The sequence below is a fragment of the Penicillium angulare genome (assembly GCF_028827245.1).
Source record: "Penicillium angulare strain IBT 27051 chromosome Unknown utg000007l_segment0_segment0, whole genome shotgun sequence".
Lineage (NCBI taxonomy): Eukaryota > Fungi > Ascomycota > Eurotiomycetes > Eurotiales > Aspergillaceae > Penicillium > Penicillium angulare.
In genome coordinates, this window is record NW_026623166.1 from 3,383,151 (window position 1) to 3,400,844 (window position 17,694).

General features: G+C 49.6%; 7 protein-coding genes across 7 annotated transcripts; 3 read left to right on the top strand and 4 right to left on the bottom strand.

The window, feature by feature from the left end:
• Window positions 1-869: 869 nt before the first annotated feature.
• N7478_010518 (uncharacterized protein) lies at window positions 870-1,307 on the top strand (the record flags this gene model as incomplete). The annotated part of the gene is made up of 1 exon (XM_056926732.1): window positions 870-1,307. The coding sequence occupies one exon, from the start codon at window positions 870-872 to the stop codon at window positions 1,305-1,307; it is 438 nt and encodes a 145-aa protein (XP_056776102.1).
• Window positions 1,308-1,701: 394 nt separating this feature from the next.
• Window positions 1,702-3,039, bottom strand: N7478_010519 (uncharacterized protein; the record flags this gene model as incomplete). The annotated part of the gene is made up of 1 exon (XM_056926733.1): window positions 1,702-3,039. One exon carries the CDS (start codon window positions 3,037-3,039, stop codon window positions 1,702-1,704), a length of 1,338 nt encoding a protein of 445 aa, XP_056776103.1.
• A 589-nt stretch (window positions 3,040-3,628) lies between these two features.
• Window positions 3,629-7,960, bottom strand: N7478_010520 (uncharacterized protein; the record flags this gene model as incomplete). The annotated part of the gene is made up of 1 exon (XM_056926734.1): window positions 3,629-7,960. One exon carries the CDS (start codon window positions 7,958-7,960, stop codon window positions 3,629-3,631), a length of 4,332 nt encoding a protein of 1,443 aa, XP_056776104.1.
• Window positions 7,961-12,475: 4,515 nt separating this feature from the next.
• N7478_010521 (uncharacterized protein) lies at window positions 12,476-12,700 on the top strand (the record flags this gene model as incomplete). Its single annotated transcript, XM_056926735.1, has 1 exon — window positions 12,476-12,700. The coding sequence occupies one exon, from the start codon at window positions 12,476-12,478 to the stop codon at window positions 12,698-12,700; it is 225 nt and encodes a 74-aa protein (XP_056776105.1).
• Window positions 12,701-13,726: 1,026 nt separating this feature from the next.
• N7478_010522 (uncharacterized protein) lies at window positions 13,727-14,173 on the bottom strand (the record flags this gene model as incomplete). Its single annotated transcript, XM_056926736.1, has 1 exon — window positions 13,727-14,173. One exon carries the CDS (start codon window positions 14,171-14,173, stop codon window positions 13,727-13,729), a length of 447 nt encoding a protein of 148 aa, XP_056776106.1.
• Window positions 14,174-15,361: 1,188 nt separating this feature from the next.
• On the top strand, window positions 15,362-15,610 carry N7478_010523 (uncharacterized protein; the record flags this gene model as incomplete). The annotated part of the gene is made up of 2 exons (XM_056926737.1): window positions 15,362-15,373; window positions 15,401-15,610. The coding sequence occupies 2 exons, from the start codon at window positions 15,362-15,364 to the stop codon at window positions 15,608-15,610; spliced, it is 222 nt and encodes a 73-aa protein (XP_056776107.1).
• Window positions 15,611-16,954: 1,344 nt separating this feature from the next.
• On the bottom strand, window positions 16,955-17,636 carry N7478_010524 (uncharacterized protein; the record flags this gene model as incomplete). Its single annotated transcript, XM_056926738.1, has 2 exons — window positions 16,955-17,347; window positions 17,394-17,636. The coding sequence occupies 2 exons, from the start codon at window positions 17,634-17,636 to the stop codon at window positions 16,955-16,957; spliced, it is 636 nt and encodes a 211-aa protein (XP_056776108.1).
• Between the last annotated feature and the right edge of the window lie 58 nt (window positions 17,637-17,694).

The window sequence follows — 17,694 nt, forward strand, 5'->3', positions numbered from 1 at the left end:
TGGAAATTCAAAACATAAACGGCGCTTCACACGCCATGGTCGCGCCCCCTTCAGCATTTTTGTCTGACTTCAGGCGGTCAGTGCACCAGTGGCCGTAGCGGTAAAACAGTATGCGCACATTCGTATATGGAAAAGTCTGGCATTCTAGATACTAAAAGATACATGCTTTTGTGCGGGAAATTACTAATAACCCTCGGTACCTAGTTATAATAGGCCCACGGGCTTATAAATGCTCCTGGGCCTCTTGTATAGAAACACTAGCTTCGTAGGCTATGCGTCTATTAATGCGTGCACGCTTTTGCTTCTACACTGCGTTAGCAGCGCGTAATTCCTTGTTTTCTTGCTTAAGTAATATACCGTTTTGTATAGCGAGCTAATAGCCCTTGATAAGCTGGTGTCGAATCGGAACGAATCGTGTATGGACTAGTAAATCATGGATTCAATTGTAAGAGGGGTTTTTTTTTTTTTTTTTTCTGAGTGCTGGATCGAGTTGAGCGATCCTGCCTGATTCGTGCAGGCTAGGTGTATAGCCCATACGTACGCTTACGTGCGCTTTACATACAAAAACAGTAATATAGGATCTAAGCATTCATCAATCTGTAATAGGAAAGGTGGTAATCTTCTCCTGCGGAGTTCGACATTTATTCTTATCCTTTTTCGTGGGTCTTGGAATGCCTGATATCCAAAGATAATATTGTTAATTCAGGTACATTTAGGGGGACACTGAAATTCTTATCCCTTGGCTTTCTGCATTGCTCAGCCAAATGGAGGTTCAAAATTGCAAATCGCGGCGACCTTGTAGCTTTGCTTCCTTTTAAGTATGGACGAGTGATGTCCACTGTAATGGTAAAATAAGAGAACTGCAAATCATGGCATCTGACAGTGACGAGCTGACTGCTGAAGAGATTATTGTCCCTGAATCCCTTTTAGTCTCTGCACTAATAGGTTCAGCTTGGCCACAAGACGTTCGAGTCAGCCCATCTCCTTACTATCACGCCAGCAACAAAGCAGGGGATATCCATCCTCAGAAGAAGAGACAGTCCAGAACGAGCTGCCAAATAAGCCATTTATTGGCCTTGGAGGAGGGGAGAGAAACTCCGTTTTCGATCCATGCAAACGTCGAACAAGACATCGCCCCACCCTCTAGCGACGACAGCAACAACACCTCTATTCGTCTCCACTGGAGAAAGACAATCCAATACTCGCAGCTTGGAGAAGTCCACGATGATTCATTGGACAGAGCTACAGGGGAATTACCTAAGCACAGTAACGTATTTCACAAGCGAGTGGCGCACACAAGCGAGTGACGCACCCCACCTGACGTATCAATTTTAAATGCATTGAATTCTACCAAAACGCCATTAATTCGACTAAACTAAGCAAATGGTCTATCTGGACATGCGTTTCTTTTATGACCCTCACTTTTACATAAACCACACTTCGGTAAGGCTCTTGTTCGGGGCTGTAATGGCGGCGAAGGCCGTCTTGGCCGAGGTGGGGGAGGAGGTTCAATTACTTCCTCTGGGCCTGCAATTAATACAGTAGCTTCTAAAACTGAGAGACCCTCGGCGGAAGGTATTTGCCTTCGAGATCTAGTGCGTTTTTGCTTTTGCTTCTCATTTGCAGCACGTAAATCACTTATTTCTTTCTCGAGAAAAGCAGCTGATTGCATCGTGATTTGACAAGCCTTTAAAACCTGATTTATCGCACAATTAAGTGGACTTGGAGGGCTTTTCGAACGCGTACGAAGTAGGGCTTTAATTGATGAAGCTTGCTTTTGTAATTGTATGTAGTTCGAAGGTGTTTTTGGGTCCCACTCACTATCCTGGCTTGAGGGGGGGTCGGGGTTCGAAGTTGAATATCAAGCTTTGAGATCACTCGATCAGGGTAAAAAGGCACTAAGCCAGCTGCTCCAAAGCTATTTTTGATAGTATCAGAGTGAAAGGCCTCAATTCGTGCAGATGGGTAAGCCTCGAGAAAATCAAGTTTGTCAATATGATTAATCCCGTTCCGCATCTTCATTTCGACTATCCGACCATATGCACGTTTTAACACAGCAAAACAGCCAATATCAAGTGGCTGTAAAAGGTGGGACGAGTGTGCAGGCATACAGATTGGAATAATGTTGTTTTTCTCACAAAGTTCATCGAATTTTGGGGTTAAATGACTTCCATGACCATCGAGAATTAAAAGTCGATACCGTCCCTTCACGCGTAAAGAAGTTGATGGAATAAAGAGTTTTTCGAGCCAACGAAGAGTTATTTCGTCAGATGTCCAGCCATTAGGACTCACTTCAAATCGCCAATCTTCAGGAAGGCCATCGAACCAAGATTCAATAAAAACTTTGCCTTTAAAGATCACACACGGAGGGAGCGCCCACCCTGAAGCATTTGTACATTCAACAGTAGTCACCCACTCACGATTTCCAGGTTGTAAAAGTGAGCGTCGACCATAATATTCACTTCGTGTAACAACCTTTGCAGTCGCTGTTAATCCCATCGCGAAACCGGTCTCGTCAAAGTTATAAATGTCGTCGGGATCAATCCCGTTCTCAAGGATAGTTTTTTGAACGAGTGTAAACCATTCACCAATAACTTTCGGGTCTTCGCACTTCGCACGTTCATAATTATAGCGTCTTGAGAATCGGGATGATAGATCAGGATGTCTTTTCACAAAGTTGGTAACCCAGTTCTCGCCGACTGAAAGAACTGGGGTAGTTCCGCGTTGTTGAAGAAGAAGATTCGCCATTTCTCGAACCATCGAAGGCCGGGGGGCAGATCCACGTAGATCCATAGAGAGAATCCATTTTTGAAGCGAATTCTCTTCAATTTCTGTCAATTTATGAGAGTTGGCGCGTGAAGTAACACGGTTTTGGACACCGCTACGGCGGCGGCGTAGCGTAGCTTCGGGCACCTGAAAACGGCGTGCTGCTTCGCGAATAGTGGTAATTTCTTGGTTCTTAATAGCCTGGATTGCTAGTGCGATTCTACCCTCTTGCTCTATTGAATTTCTAGAGCTTTGAGAACGAATTGGTGGCATGGTGGGTAGTTGAATTAAGTAAGTCTAATTCATCGGTGTGGATCCAAGGTACCCGGTGTTGGCTCAACTTGAACAGCTTGCATTGTTGTGGTCTTGCCACTTTGGGCTGCCCACGGTACACATTCTGTTTGAAGAGGAACGGCAACTTATACGTTCCCTCCAGAGCGTGTATTATGTGTTGTGTTCACACCTCGTCCGTCCATACAAAGGTGGTAGAAGCGGAGCGAGCAAATCCATTTTCTTGTTAGTAGGTTTTTTTTTTCCGCTAGTTAATAGTGTTGTTAATCAAAGGAAGATTGATTGTTATTGTCATCCAGAGGGAAATATGAGGCTATATATACAACGAGAAGAACAAGTTGATTGGAAATCAACTTGATTCTGTATATAGATATTTCGGCATTAATTCCGATGGGACGGCTTGGTTCCTGATCTGCACCAGCCTTATATCACAACATTCCCCCTCAGAATCGTCCTGCTGGCAGGGCGATACTGGAATTGAGCAGAGCAGTCAGGCCTCGGTAAAACCACTCAAAAAACCTTCGTGGGAAAAGAAAGTGGAAAGAGCACCTGCGCTGTCATGCTTGTTGCCTTAGGTTTTGGATACGTCGATTCCCAAAAGACTACAGAACTTGGCAAAGGACGTTGGCCCTAATGGCTTGGTGAGACCATCCGCGGCCTGCTCCTCAGTGGGAACATACTGCAGGTCAATTTCTCCTGCATTCAGCACCGACCGCTGATAATGGAACTTGACATTGAAGTGTTTGGTCCGTTTGTGAAATTCGGGATTGCGGGAGAGCGCAATAGCGGATTGATTGTCAGCCATGATATTAGTGACCGGAGACCGATACAGATTTGTTTCTCCTAGAAAGGTGCGGAGCCACTGTAGATGTAAAATGGCATTGTATTGGCCAATGTATTCGGCATGAGTCGTGGACGTGGCCACTTCCCCCTGACGTTTGGACGACCAGGAAACCGGCGCTCCCGCCAGTTGGAACACGTAGCCAGACGTGGAGTATGCTCCATCCGTGACGACGGAGCCACCGAAGTCGGCGTCAGTGTATCCGATCAATTGACCATTTCGGTAGGTGATACGGTGAGATTGCGTGGCTTTGATGTAGCGAAGCAGTCGCTGAAGTGCGGCCTGGTGATGCGATTGCGGCCGGGATGTGAAGCGACTCAACATTCCGAGCGCAAACGCAATATCCGGTCGCGTGCCAACCATCAAATACATGAGCGAGCCGATAGCAGTTGCATAGCGAGCTTTTGCTTCTTCATCCGGAGGTTCCTCCTCTGGGCGAGTATTCAGGCTTTGCTTAGGATTCATCGGCGTAGACTTCGGCTGACAACTCTCCATGCCAAAGTCGGAGAGCACCTTCTGGATGTACTGATGTTGGTGAATAGACACGGACCCATCAACGTGATAGTCAAACTCGATCCCGAGGAACGAACGAGGGATGCCCAGATCGTTCAATCGGAACTCGGTTTGTAAGGCTCGTTGTACTTGTTCAATTTCGTGCGTATTTGCCGCAGCAACTAGAAAGTCATCGACATAAACGCAAACGACGCAGTCCGCTTTCCAGAAAACACAGTTGTCCGATTGGGCCATAGTGAAGCCCTGAGAAGCCAGGACGCGGTGGACGCATTGGTACCAAATCCGCGGGGCCTGCTTCAGCCCATACAGTGAACGGCGCAGCCGACACACGTACCCTGGTTCTTCAAAGCCTTCGGGCAACTCCATATAGATAGACGAATCGACGTCTCCATGGAGAAATGCGGTAACCGCATCGAATTGGTGGAGTTTCCATCCGCGCAACACGGCGCTGGCGACGATGCAGCGGACCGAGTCCATGCGCGACACAGCCGCAAACGTTTCGTGATAATCGATGCCATGTTTCTGCCGGTAGCCTTTGATGACCAGTCGCGCTTTGCGCGTTCCGTTGGTTTTGGTCTTGAAGACCCATTTGCACCCAATCACATGATCCCCAGCGGGGATGTCCTCCCGCCGAACCTTTTCCCATGTTCCGTGTTCGAGAAGCGACGCATATTCTTTCTGGATGGCGGCCCACCAGATTAGCTGGTCTGGGCCTGACACAGCTTCGCGGAAGGTTGCCGGGTCGGCTTGTCTGGCCGGTGCAGTATTCAATGCGCCTGCCGAGTACACCTTCCCCAGCGATTCCAGGAGACGCCGTGATGGTCTTCGTCTGCGACCATACATCGAATACCCAAGATCCGATGTCAAGTCGGTTTCCTGTTGGCTTGGATTGATCACTGGAGGTGTCTCATCCTCGCGCTCAGATGGCGGCTTCTCTCGTTCATTCGACCGAGGTAATGGCGACGCAGGAGGTGTTGGCAGCTCGCTGGCTGAACTTGGCATTGGTGGAAAGACAGATGATGGAGGAGCGTTGTCCGGGAGGTCGTTGCCTGTTTCCCCCTCGATGAGTGGCGCCACGGGGGTCCTCTCATCGAACTCGACATCACGGGAGAATATTGTCTTTCCTGAGTGGATTTCGTACAGCTTGTACTGGTTGGGTTCACAATAACCTAGCAGTCGGCACTCGGACGACCTCGGTCCGAGTTTGGCTCGATGCTCTTTTGGGATCAACACCCAGGCACGAGAGCCGATCCGGCGTAGATGCAAGAGCGAGGGCGGCTTCCCATAAATCACTTCATACGGTGTCCTTTTTCGCAGAATTGATGCTGGCGCGCGCAGCTTCAGATAGACTACCGTATCTATAAGTTCGACCCACCAGGAAGGAGGAAGGTTTGCATCGGACAGGAGCGTGTTGATCCGCTCCCGGATAGTGCGGTTCGTTCGTTCGGCCAGCCCATTCTGCCCTTTGCAGTATGGCGGCGAGGTGTCAAACTCAACTCCCTGGCGTTCGAGGTGTGTTCCGACCGGCAGATATTCTCTTCCATTGTCGGTAAGAAATCTTCTAATCTGGGCCCCAAATTGTCGGTGCACCCAGGCCTCAAACTGTCGGAACTTCTGCAGCGCTTCATGTTTCCATCTCATGGCATAGGCCCATGAGCCCCGAGAATAATCGTCAGTAAAGGTGATCACGTACCTGCTGCCATCTTTGGCAATCGGCATCTCCATGATGTCCGAGTGGATCAATTCAAAAATTCTCGTTGAATGCAGACGTGGCCGCCTTGCACGGGAGTTCCTCTTCTGATGCTGCTTACCCGACATGCACGCCGGGCAACGCGGCGTTGCCTGCAGTTGCGCCTGCGTCAGCGGTCGGTACGGAGTGCCGGTCTGCCGGAGGACCACCCTCAAGTCGCCCCGGTTCAGATGTCCCATCCGAGCGTGCCATAGCGCTTCGGAGGCCTGGTCCACTCCTTTGCCCGCATCTGCTTCGAGTATCACAGCTTCACCACCGAGTTCAGAGGTTGGCGATGCGCATCCTACGCCACTTGACTCTTCACGGCTGTCGACGTCCATGGCCACCGCCTGCGGTTCCAGGGAATCTGCATGGCCATAGGTCGTCGGCGCCCTCGCCAGTTGGACTCGTTCTCGAGATCTCTTGCTCACATGGCACCGCAGGATCAACAGATCCTCCTCCGCATGGTAGGCGGTCCCCACCGTTCGTCCTCGGCGTTGCACAAAGACGTTCTGCGGGTGCGCTACCACCGAGTAGCGGTCTCTTAGCAACTTCGGCACACTGATCAGGTTCATCCCGACGCGTGGCGCGAAGTATACGTTCTTGAGCACCAGGGGTTGGTTGAACTTCCCCCGGAGCGTGAGCTTCACCGTCCCAATCCCTTCGGCTTCCACTGGATCGCCCGCCGTGTCCAACATCTCGCGATGGGGCCGCAGACTGCTGAAGCAGCTCCGGTCCCAGCAGATGTGGCTGGTGGCAGCCGAGTCCAGGATCCACCGGGGTGACGGTGCGTGGGTATAGAGAGTCGTCACCCTCGCCCTCACAACATTGATCCGCGGTCTCTTGGAAGTCGGCGGGCCCTGCCGTTCTTCCACCTGGCTTGATGGTATACTTCGCAAATTGCTTCTTGGTGAGCCGGAAACACTCCGTTCGGCCTTCAGGGCATGGTCCCTGGACGGCTGTTCTTCTCGCTGTTTCTTCCAGCACTGCGCGACCACATGGCCGCGCTTCTTGCAGTAGTTACACTTTTTGGTATTCTTCTGCACGGTATTGATTGAAGGGCTATTCGATGCGCCAGACGCTCCATGCGGGAGCGTTGCGGCGTCCTTCCGCTGCACCGTCTGTTCTGCATTTGCCAGACGGTTTCCGATCGTGGTCGGGTTGACTGGATCTTTGTCATTTTGGATCGCATCTACAATCAAGATGTATTCTGGTCCGATCTGAGTCAACAGAATCGCAATGTGCGTCCGGTCGCCGATTGATCCGGGGACGATAGCATTCAACCGGTGTACTAACATCCGTACACGATCGACAAACTCGCGTGCACTGCCACAGCGCTCGCCTGTGGTCTCACGCAACTGGGCGAACAGCTCGCAGAACGTGGCGAGTTCCATCCGCCGATACCGTTCTTCAAGTTCATTCCAGAGGTCGCGAGATGTTTCGAGTCCCGCGACATGAATGCTGATGTGGGGGGACAAGTAACGGAAGATAGTATGGTAGGCCTCGGCTTCGCGGCGCGACCATTCACGGTGGCGCTCGAACGCCTGGACCTCCACTTCGAGGCGCGCGTCGATGGCGCGCTGCCTCACCGCCCCGCTGAGGTGGGGCTCCACCAAGGGGTGGATGTCCGCCGTAATAGGTTTGGCGTACTTGAACAGGCAGTCAGGACGCTGGAGGTCGCCCGACACCACGTCCCAGACCTGTCTCGCTTTGAGGTAGGAGGTCATGAGACGTTTCCAGGTAGCGAAGTTGTCGCTTCCTGTCAGAGGCTCGATGGCCGTGACGGCTCGGTCTGGGGAGTCATGGACCAGAGCCGACATGATGATAAGTTGATGAGTTGAAAGCGGGGTAGATATATAATCAAGATGGATAGATAAGATGTTTCTCAGATGAGTAGAGACGGCACCCGAGAGATTGCTCCCGGGCTCATAACCTGTTGTTAATCAAAGGAAGATTGATTGTTATTGTCATCCAGAGGGAAATATGAGGCTATATATACAACGAGAAGAACAAGTTGATTGGAAATCAACTTGATTCTGTATATAGATATTTCGGCATTAATTCCGATGGGACGGCTTGGTTCCTGATCTGCACCAGCCTTATATCACAACAAATAGGTCAGAGAAAAACCAGGAAAGTAGTCAAGTCAGTAATTAAAATGAGGCCTCATGGTGCTCGCCTCAACTCTTACTCTTCAACAAGTATTTGCTATTCCAGATATTGTTGATCAAGCTCCTGTTTGCTCATCCCCGTTGAGTCAACTGATTTCGCGAGTGAATAAAGTTTACGACCTCATTTTCTACATCCCTAATTCGCCTTACCGGGACTCAAACTCTACCTCCACGGTTCCTCATAACAATTATCTTCCATGCAGCATATCCTCGGGACGCCTCATGTTTGCTCATCGCTGTTGATTCAACTGAATCCGCTGGTGAATAAACTCAGGTTTCTCAGTTAGCCGCAATTTTACTCTGCTGGAGGAACTCGCCTGGGCTCGTAGTCTACCTGAGCCTTGACTCCTTGCCAACTATTTGTCATTTCATTCTATTATTGCTACTCCTGTTTGCTCACCACTGGTGAGAAAACATTTTTCTTATGGCAGAAAGCTGCTCGCTGGAATGCTATGTTCCCTCTTGGATAGAAAGAACCAGCAAGCCTCACAATCTGCCACTGTTGAGTCCTGACTGGAGCGCTGCAGAACTAAGCGAAAGGCGAGGAACTCCGCCCTGAAGGGTATAAATATGCCCCCATCCGTCTTGCTTGACTTTCCTCTTGCATCTCTCCTCGCACATCTCATTTGCGAAGGTTGACTTCTGATCATCTCCTTTTGTCTATACTTGTAAGTATACCCAGCCATCAGCTCAAGCCTAGCTATCTCTCACTGATAACAATTTTTCTCTAGGACTGATATACGAGGACTTGAATACGTGAGTACCACCCTCCCTGAGTAAGAACTTACACTAACACCGTTTATTCCTCGGGTTCCGCCAGGCTTCCAATACATCCACCGCAGCACGCAAAATCTCTACCAAGGTGAGGTGTTGATTTCATCCGACCCATGAAAAAGGCACTATGTCCTATCTAACGATCTCACAATAGAGTTTCTCGAACGGCCTGTGTACAGTCCAGATCTGAACACATTCGATGACAACCATGACAGGCTCTCTACCCCCGATAGATTACGGTGGAGCCTATTTATATGGTAGGCCCAACAACAACTCCATGAGGTCAGTCGCTGATCAAACGAACTTCTATCACAGAACCTCTCATAGAAATGTGTATGGATTGATACATCATGAATACGGGCGAACGCTAAGTGTGACCCTTATCCCCTGACCCTTGATTGAGTCTGTGTACATAGAGCTGACTTCCTTCCTGTGGCAGAAATCTTCACGGCCCCCTCCCAAGTCCCGGCGTGGGCTGTCCCAGATGCCGGATGGCTCATGGAGCTTTCTACCCTCTCGATCTTTGACTCGATGGAAAGGGACCAGTTGTCAGACAGAGCACCCCATCACGTACCCAAGAGAAAGGCCGATTCGACCTCGAACACAATGAAGGCTCTCTAAATTGAAGCGTCTCTATCCTTGCGACTTCGGTTGCCACGCTGACAGATACTATAAAGAAAGAACATCTCGTCAACCATATCAGCGATGAGGATGTGATGCCATCAGGTACGTATCTCATATCGGCTGATCTCGCTTGTTTCCAGTCCGGCTCTTTGCGCTGCATTTCTCCGAATTAATCCGCGCCTAGATAGCTCAGACCTTCGAGGTATAGAATGCGGGTGAGTGATGGGACTTCTCAAACAATTCGCTAATGACAGATCAATGACCCTTCACAGAGCCTGTCGATACACCGGCAGTAAGCCAGTGTGTACGCAATACATGGCGCGTGCCACTAAAATGAAACGAAACCCCAGGGCCACTGCAAGGCTATATCGATGGTTTCAACGTCGTCCGCTCACACTCCATCTGATCCGGCTCTCCCAGGACGAATGACCATCCATCAGGCTTCGCTCAGCCCTTGCTAATTGTATCGCGGTCCAGGTTATTGACTAACGGAACTGTCAGCCCCCATCAATCCTATTGACTCCAACACAGAATGAGTCAGCCAACCTCGATGTCAGTTCTATCCCAGTGATATTTTCCATGCATATTGGGAGAGCCGTTTCAGCTGACAAGACCGAGCTCTGTACACACAATGGACATAGAGCCCGTAGTCACGCAAGCCAACCTTCATGTCTCAAGCTACAGACTGTTGGTTATTTTAGAGCCCCGAGGACTGCGTCTAGCTATGCACCCCATATTGGGAGAAATTTTTGGGTGACAAAGGCTGCACTCATGTCTGTTCTCAAATATATCAGCTACTTTTGGGATTGATGAAGAGTCTCCCCTGATCATTCTTACCTATCATAGCGACAGGTCACCGGTGCGCTTCCCTGACTCACACACCTTGCGTGTATCAGCTCAACATACCTCCGATGCCTGCTGTAGAGACTCGGGGCTCAATCACACTACGGCCTTACTATATAAAGAGAATACCGAACAGGTGGCTTTTTATCGCGTCTGCCCCCCTGCATTTACATTCGTATGGCTGACTATCGTTCCAGCAGACCTCTCAAAATTGATCGAAAGATTTGTTACCTGGTTCCTGCTCATTCCAGTGGTAATGCCGTCTTCTCTAATCAACAGCTTGATGTTGAGCAGGCATTAGACGCGCGAGGCCGGCCGCAGTACAGGCTCTCGAAACAGACATTCACAGTGGACGGCTAGCATGGCGCCCTGACTCACCTTAATGTGCGCCCAAGTCAACACCTATGCCGGAAGAATACTTTACGACAAGACCTGCTGTTGGGTCCGCATTATGCATTCCGATCGCTGATTTCCATTGTGATTGGACAAGGCGACTTTGCATCAGCGTCTTCCGCCTCGGTCATCTGTTGAAGATGCTGAAGAGACATGTTCTCGGCACGCTGTGAGCCAAGCCTGTTCAAAGCGGGCGTGACATTTGTCTAGCGGCCGAGCTAGTGAAGAGTACTACTCGTAGGTCTGTGGTGGCCATCTCGCTGTCGGCATGGCCACTTATGATGCGTCTGCGGTATGATTGATTGTCAGTTTGAAGGGGTGATACCCGATAATACATACTGCGAGAGGATCAAGTTGATTGGAAACTTGACTCGACTTATGGAGATCTGAGGAGCCAATTCCAATGATGCGGCTCCGTTCCGGCACCAGCATCAAGTCACGATATCGTGTCCACGTGGCTGCGTGGGGTTTCTGATGGGCCGACTTATGAAGCAACTTCAAACACAAAGACAATGCCAACCTTTCCAGCGCCTTATGAATTTTCAAGACAGCCTACATTGACAGAAGCAGACTTGGGTCGCTGTTCTTGAATGGTCCGACGCGCCGCTGACTGGACTTGCCACAGCTAGCTTCGCTAGTGCATGCGTGACGTCATTTCCCAAACGCGTCTCCCTGGGATGAGTTCATCTCACAAGTGAGCATCGATGCACGAGCGTTGAATTTCCACGACGATTGGATCGTTCTCATCTGCGCTTTTCCAACGGCTAATTCTTCTTTATATTCTCTTCTCGCTGACGCTACACCAGCTCACGCTCTTGACAATCTCAACGTTTGTGAGCGGGAAACCGTGTCAGACAAATAGAAAGGAGGCCAACAGGGAGCTCCAATGGTCCGAATATGGCTCTAGGGAGGGCAACTTGGGTCTTTACCAAGTTCAAGCTAATCGAGCAAACAGACTCGTAACCAATCTTGAGGGCGCTGCGCTGACAGGGATGCGACGTTCAACAGTGGGATCAGCAGCAAGGCCAACCAAAAACTTGACTTCATGAGAGGTTTTCATACATTATGGGGGCATATTGCCGCAGCATAGCAAAGTTTGGGCTTTCGCCGCGTTCTTGAAGCTAAAAGGTCAATTAGTTCGACTTCAATTGGGGTAGCTCCCAAGCGCAGCTCGCCCTGATAGGGCTTTGGTGGTGTGGTATTTGAGTTTACCTACTCGCTAAGATATTTCGTCCAGAGGGAAGAGGTACTGGGCTCTACCAGATACACATACACTACCGCGAATCATAATCGTTGGCACGAGCACTGCCGGGTGGGCTCTAGCAGGATATTCTGAGGTTGCGTCAATGAATGGTGTTGTAGATCAAAGGAAGATTGATTGTTATATTTTGAGAGGGGAACATAGACTATATATACATCAAGAAGAACAAGTTGATTTCCAATCGACTTGATTCTTCGTATAGACACATCGGGATTAATTCCGATGGTGCGGCCCTGTTCCTGATCTGCACCACCCTGGAATCACAACAAATGGCATTGAACGCGACCACAAAGCTCGAAGTCACAGATTTGACACTAGAGACTTCTCTAACGGATGTTGTTCTACCATGCTGGCTGCCTGCATTATTACTTGTCTACTATGGTCCAAATGAGCTCGGTGGTGGTTTCACTGCAGCGAATCACGGTCGGAGTAGAGGCACGCAAGGAAGTCGCTTTCTACTCATGGCGGGTGATTCTACTATGAGGGATGCATGATTTTCCCAGGCGGGTCTACAGAGGGTCCTATTGCCAGATATTCAGTCCCATTCTGGCGTGTTTGCGAGATGTCCTTGTGGCCAGACGGCTCTCAGGGGATGTTATGTCACAACAAGAGATTATTGGGGAAATCGCCTGCCCTTTTCTGAGGTAAAATGGAACATCTATCGGTCTATTTGCCATCATCGCACACGACATCTTCCATACGACGCCACCTTTCGCCGTCTGGTTTCTGATCAAGATCATTCAAGCCGACAGGACAGGGCCACCCTCAAATGCCAAGAATAAGGGTTGCTTTCACGAAAGAACACTGTTTCCTCACAACGGAGACAATTCGATGTGCGAAATCTTACACCGAAAGCGAGTCGGAATGTGTTGCTCTCTATTGACTGATACGCCTAAATTACACCGGCGTGAATGGCTGGCTCACCTCCTCGATGTTCCGGCTAAAGTGTCCTCAGGTATCCTCAAGTCTAGACAAATGGGAAAGCAGATGATAGAGTAGCCTGGAGGTCACAGAGGACTCACAGTTTTGACACTGAAAATACAATTGGTCTTTGATTTCCTCTTCAGCTCGGAGCTTCTGAACGATTCACGGGTCGCCTTTCATTAGGCCAAATCAAATCCCCTCCCATTCAAAGCCACCCGTTTGATTCCTTCGAAATCTCGGTGATCGACGAAGTGGTGGACGTGGGAGTCCCTCTTCGGTCAGTCTAGTCAATCTGCGGGGCAATATCTGTGGTCTCTCTTGTTGCACTGCACCCGCTTGCAAAATTTGCACCGGGGTGGATCTATATACAGAGGGGGAGGAATCCGCTGACGGAGTATCGCATGGGGCAACTGCGGTGACACCCCAGCTTCTGGCTGCATCAGTGCTCATTCGAATCTGCGATGGCCACCCGCGTAACAGGGCGTCTTGAGGCTCTTCACTTCGGCTGCATCTCTTTAGTAACCAAGTGTTTGAGAGACGCGTTCATTGCACTTACCAGGCGCAGCATGACTCGTGCATCTCAAGTCTGCATCGCTTCAACCACTCCTCCATACAACCCAAGTGTGACAATGCTTGGCAGCGTCGACACTGCAGGATTGAGGATTCCCATTCTCGGCGAGACAAAATATGCAGTATATGTCGTCAACGTCTGTGCCGATTTCCAGACGGCGGACCTTAACGCCCTGCCTCCCCAGCTGTATGTGGAAGGTCAAGGTCGAGGCGGCGCTCTCAAGAGGATCAGTGAGGTGATTTAACTCGTGAGGAGCCACCGAATCTGCAGAAAATCTCCCGCTCTGATTTTCGTACGACACCTGGTCGGCCATGTCTTCGCCATTGAGCTCTTGCATAGAAGTGGTGCTTGCGTGGGCCAGCTGTGAGTCTGCCTGCGCTCGGCTGTTGATAAAGACCTCGCCAGGCCGCTCATCAATATATCTTCTGCGACCCCAAACACGAAGAAAAGCAACAAAAATCTCGCGCAGCATCGAATGTTTTGGAAGAGGATCGTAAGGCCAGAGGAACTGGTACAGTGCGAGGGGGCGTTCGTGCCCCGGCTTTATAGATGGTCTCTCAATGGTTATCGATATCACCTGCAGGGTCGCAGGCAGTGGACTTGCTGCATCTACAAATCATACCAGTGAAACTACCTACATTCCCCGGTCAGCGTCATTTCAAAAATTATGTCTTGAGATAGCGGAAAGGTACGTGATCTAATTGGGCTGAACGTGGAGATCTACTTTGAGAGGGTTGACTAAGTGCGGAAGAACATATTCGCCCTCAGCTCGGATCTATTCTTAATAATGAAGTGAAGGCTCAATTTCCCGGAGCATTCAAATCCGCGGATGAATTTCTTTCATAGTTTCAGCGTTGACGATCCTAGGACCTTCAAAGGAGGTTTTGGGAACTGAGTCGCTCCTGGGAAGCAAGCGAACGTTCCCAATATAAATCGCTTAAATATTCCCATGCAGTGGAGACCTGACGTTGACTAGAGCTAAGGCTGCGTTTATCAGATGTACGCATGTCTATCTATCCACATTGGTACTGATCACGCCTCCTTCAGCAATAAACAGTGCACTGGTTAATGTCTGAGAGCTGTTCCGACCCTTTCTGCTCCCTTTCCACCATCGCTAGTCCCGATATATACCACCTTTCCGGTAAAGTCGCGTCAGCAAAGTTGCTCACCACCCCCTAGTGGTCCCACGTCTGCTCGGGCTTGTCAGTCGTGTCGGACGGCAAAGATCCGATGTAGCCGCGAGCTCCCGTCGTGCCAATCCTGTGTTGTGCGTGGTAAAGGCCATCTCTGTTTCTATAGAACGAGTGGGTACCAAAGCTTGGTTTGTGAGCCGTGCCGAATCGCCAAAAAGCGATGCAGTGGTGAAAAACCTTCATGCAAAGGCTGTCTTGGGGTAAGGGCTCCAAAGACTTGCATTTATAAGACAAGCCGCCAAGGCTCGCAGACTCCGTCGCCTGGGTTGGTATCGTCGGATCGAAAAGGGCAGGCCAGTGCCTCGGAACCCTCCGATAAATTGGGGTCGGTGGACACTCAAAGTCCTGGAGAAACAGTCCCGCTCACAACTTTGAATACAAAACAAGACAATGATTACGATAAAGATACTCGGTGCATTGGTAATTTGCCTTCTCCAGGTCCTCCTGCTACGACGGCATATTCCAAAATGAAACTCTCGGTTAGTTGGCCCTATACTCATGCCTAGCGTGAAGAATACGCTTCTAATTCAGACAACCAGGTAGTCCTGCCACCTCCGTTACAATTTCCGATTCTTGGTCCCATCGACGCACCTGAAGAATCACCCCCGACTTTCCATCAACTTCTGTTGGTGTTGAACTACATCTTCATCTCTGCAATGCTTCCTAAAGATGATGCGGCCATATGGCGAATTGTCTTTCGTCAATCAGCTGACTAGGAAAGAGAGTTTGTCTTGCAGTACGATGGACTCTTGTCGTGGTTGATCAGTACACGGGATGCTTTGACCGATTCCCGTTGCTTGCAGACGGTGTCTCTAGATGACCTAGAGTTGCAGGCTCGGTGGATGATTTTCATGCTTGGGACAAAAGCGCTGCCTGGCTCGAGCTTTCTACAAGAATGCTTTCAAACCAAAATGTATCCGTATCGGCCATTTGGCGCGAGAGCAAGCATCGCATTAGTCTGTCTTGCCTTTACGGGATTGCAACCGAGAGACCTCAAAGACTATGAGTCCAAAGACATCTGGCCGAGTGCTGAGCCTTTCTACACGCTGATGGCTTCCAGACTGAGCTAATCGCCGTTATTCAAAGGCAGCATTTGCGTTGATCAAATGAAAACCATGGTGCTCAGACTTCACCAGGCCTTTCATTTGGAGGAAGAACGTGTGGCCTTTACGATGCCCCAGGAAACCTACTACGACAATAATACCAGCACATATGAGTATTTCTGGCGGGCCTTTCTTTCGTTGGACCCAAGATTGCTACCAAAAGTGTGCCAACTACTGCAGCCGTCGGGACTGACTGTAGAGGACAGTGAATACAATTTGGCTAGCATCTGTGCCACGGCCTTTCAGAGAGCCCCGTCAGTGGACGCCCTCGAGGCCACATTTGCAAATATACCAGATATTTTGCAGTCACAAGCAGATAGAGCGGTAGTGATTGAAATGTTCCACGTGAGGCTATTCCAGCAATTGAAGCAACCAGTCTACGGTCAGTCATCATATCATTCAGGTCTCGATCAAAGCTGATTCTCGTTTGTATGCAGGCTCCTCGTCACGAATCTTGGTATTTCATGTTTCCCCCCTATCAGCTGTGGAGGATTGTGCGACGAAAGGATACCCAATGTAGTTGAAAGAGAATCTCTTTTGGTAACCCAAGTTTACCATTAGCATGACTATGTTCACAAGTGCTACCATCCTTTAAGTTCAATTTTTAGTGAAGGGAGGGAACGGAATGAGTGGGGGTAATCATACCATCAAGATCTTTAGAAATGATAGGCTCGGGAGAAGATCCATTCTCTAGTGGATGAATTTCACATTCGCACCACGGCATTAATCTGCTTTAATCGCGTTTAAGACACGCGGATAACAATTCACTACGACTTCACTACCAAGAAACATTTACCAACAGGTTACGTTTTGTAAAACCCCAGTTTTTATTGATCGAACACTATGCAGTCCTAACTCGAAAGCTTTTCGATACGACTTGTTACGTGAGCAGAAGGCACGTGGAAGTCTATATCGCTTCAATGAGCTGGGCTAACAAGGCCCAGATCAGAATTAGAATCATTTGTATCTGAAACTGTCAGCGGTTGGATGCTTTTCGCGGAAAGACACAATTACCTCCAGCGCAATGTCCCAAGTCTTCCATAGGGTGCCTAGCACTGCAACTGCAAACATGACCGCGAACAAAGCTGATACACCAAAAGAAATGATTCCAAAGCGAGCTCTTGATTGAGTTGCCTGCCCAGGAAGCCACAGATACCATATCGTCACCATCAAGTAGTCAACGGCGAGAACGAACAGACACACCGGGTGAGCTGCGGTCGGGCGAAAGGCTCCAACGACAGAGCTTGCTATCTTTGCCAGACTGGAGACCACGGAGTATAATGCATATGTTCTAATTAAGGCAACTGGAGTGAATGGGTTCTCACATTGTTGGAAATGGACCCGGAGAAACTGAAGAGTCAGCTCATTGCGTCAGAATGGTAACTTCTAGACATACCACTTGTCCGGTAAGAAAAGCCGATGTCATCCACAACAGTGTTTGACACCAGACTGCATAGATTTCGCCCCAGCGAAGACCGGAAAGTACAACGAAGGAAATACTAGACGCAGCCGATAAAGCAAGGTCGAGATGGTAGAAATGCCAGGGCCGTTGAAAACGAACTATCAGGGACAGTCTCATTATACTGGCCAGAGTGAGAGCGGACATCAGGATCGACTGGACTTGGTCTTCCGATGTCATTTTCAATGCATGGCGGACAGATACGCAGGCTAGGTGAGGCAGTCTGTGTTACTTATGT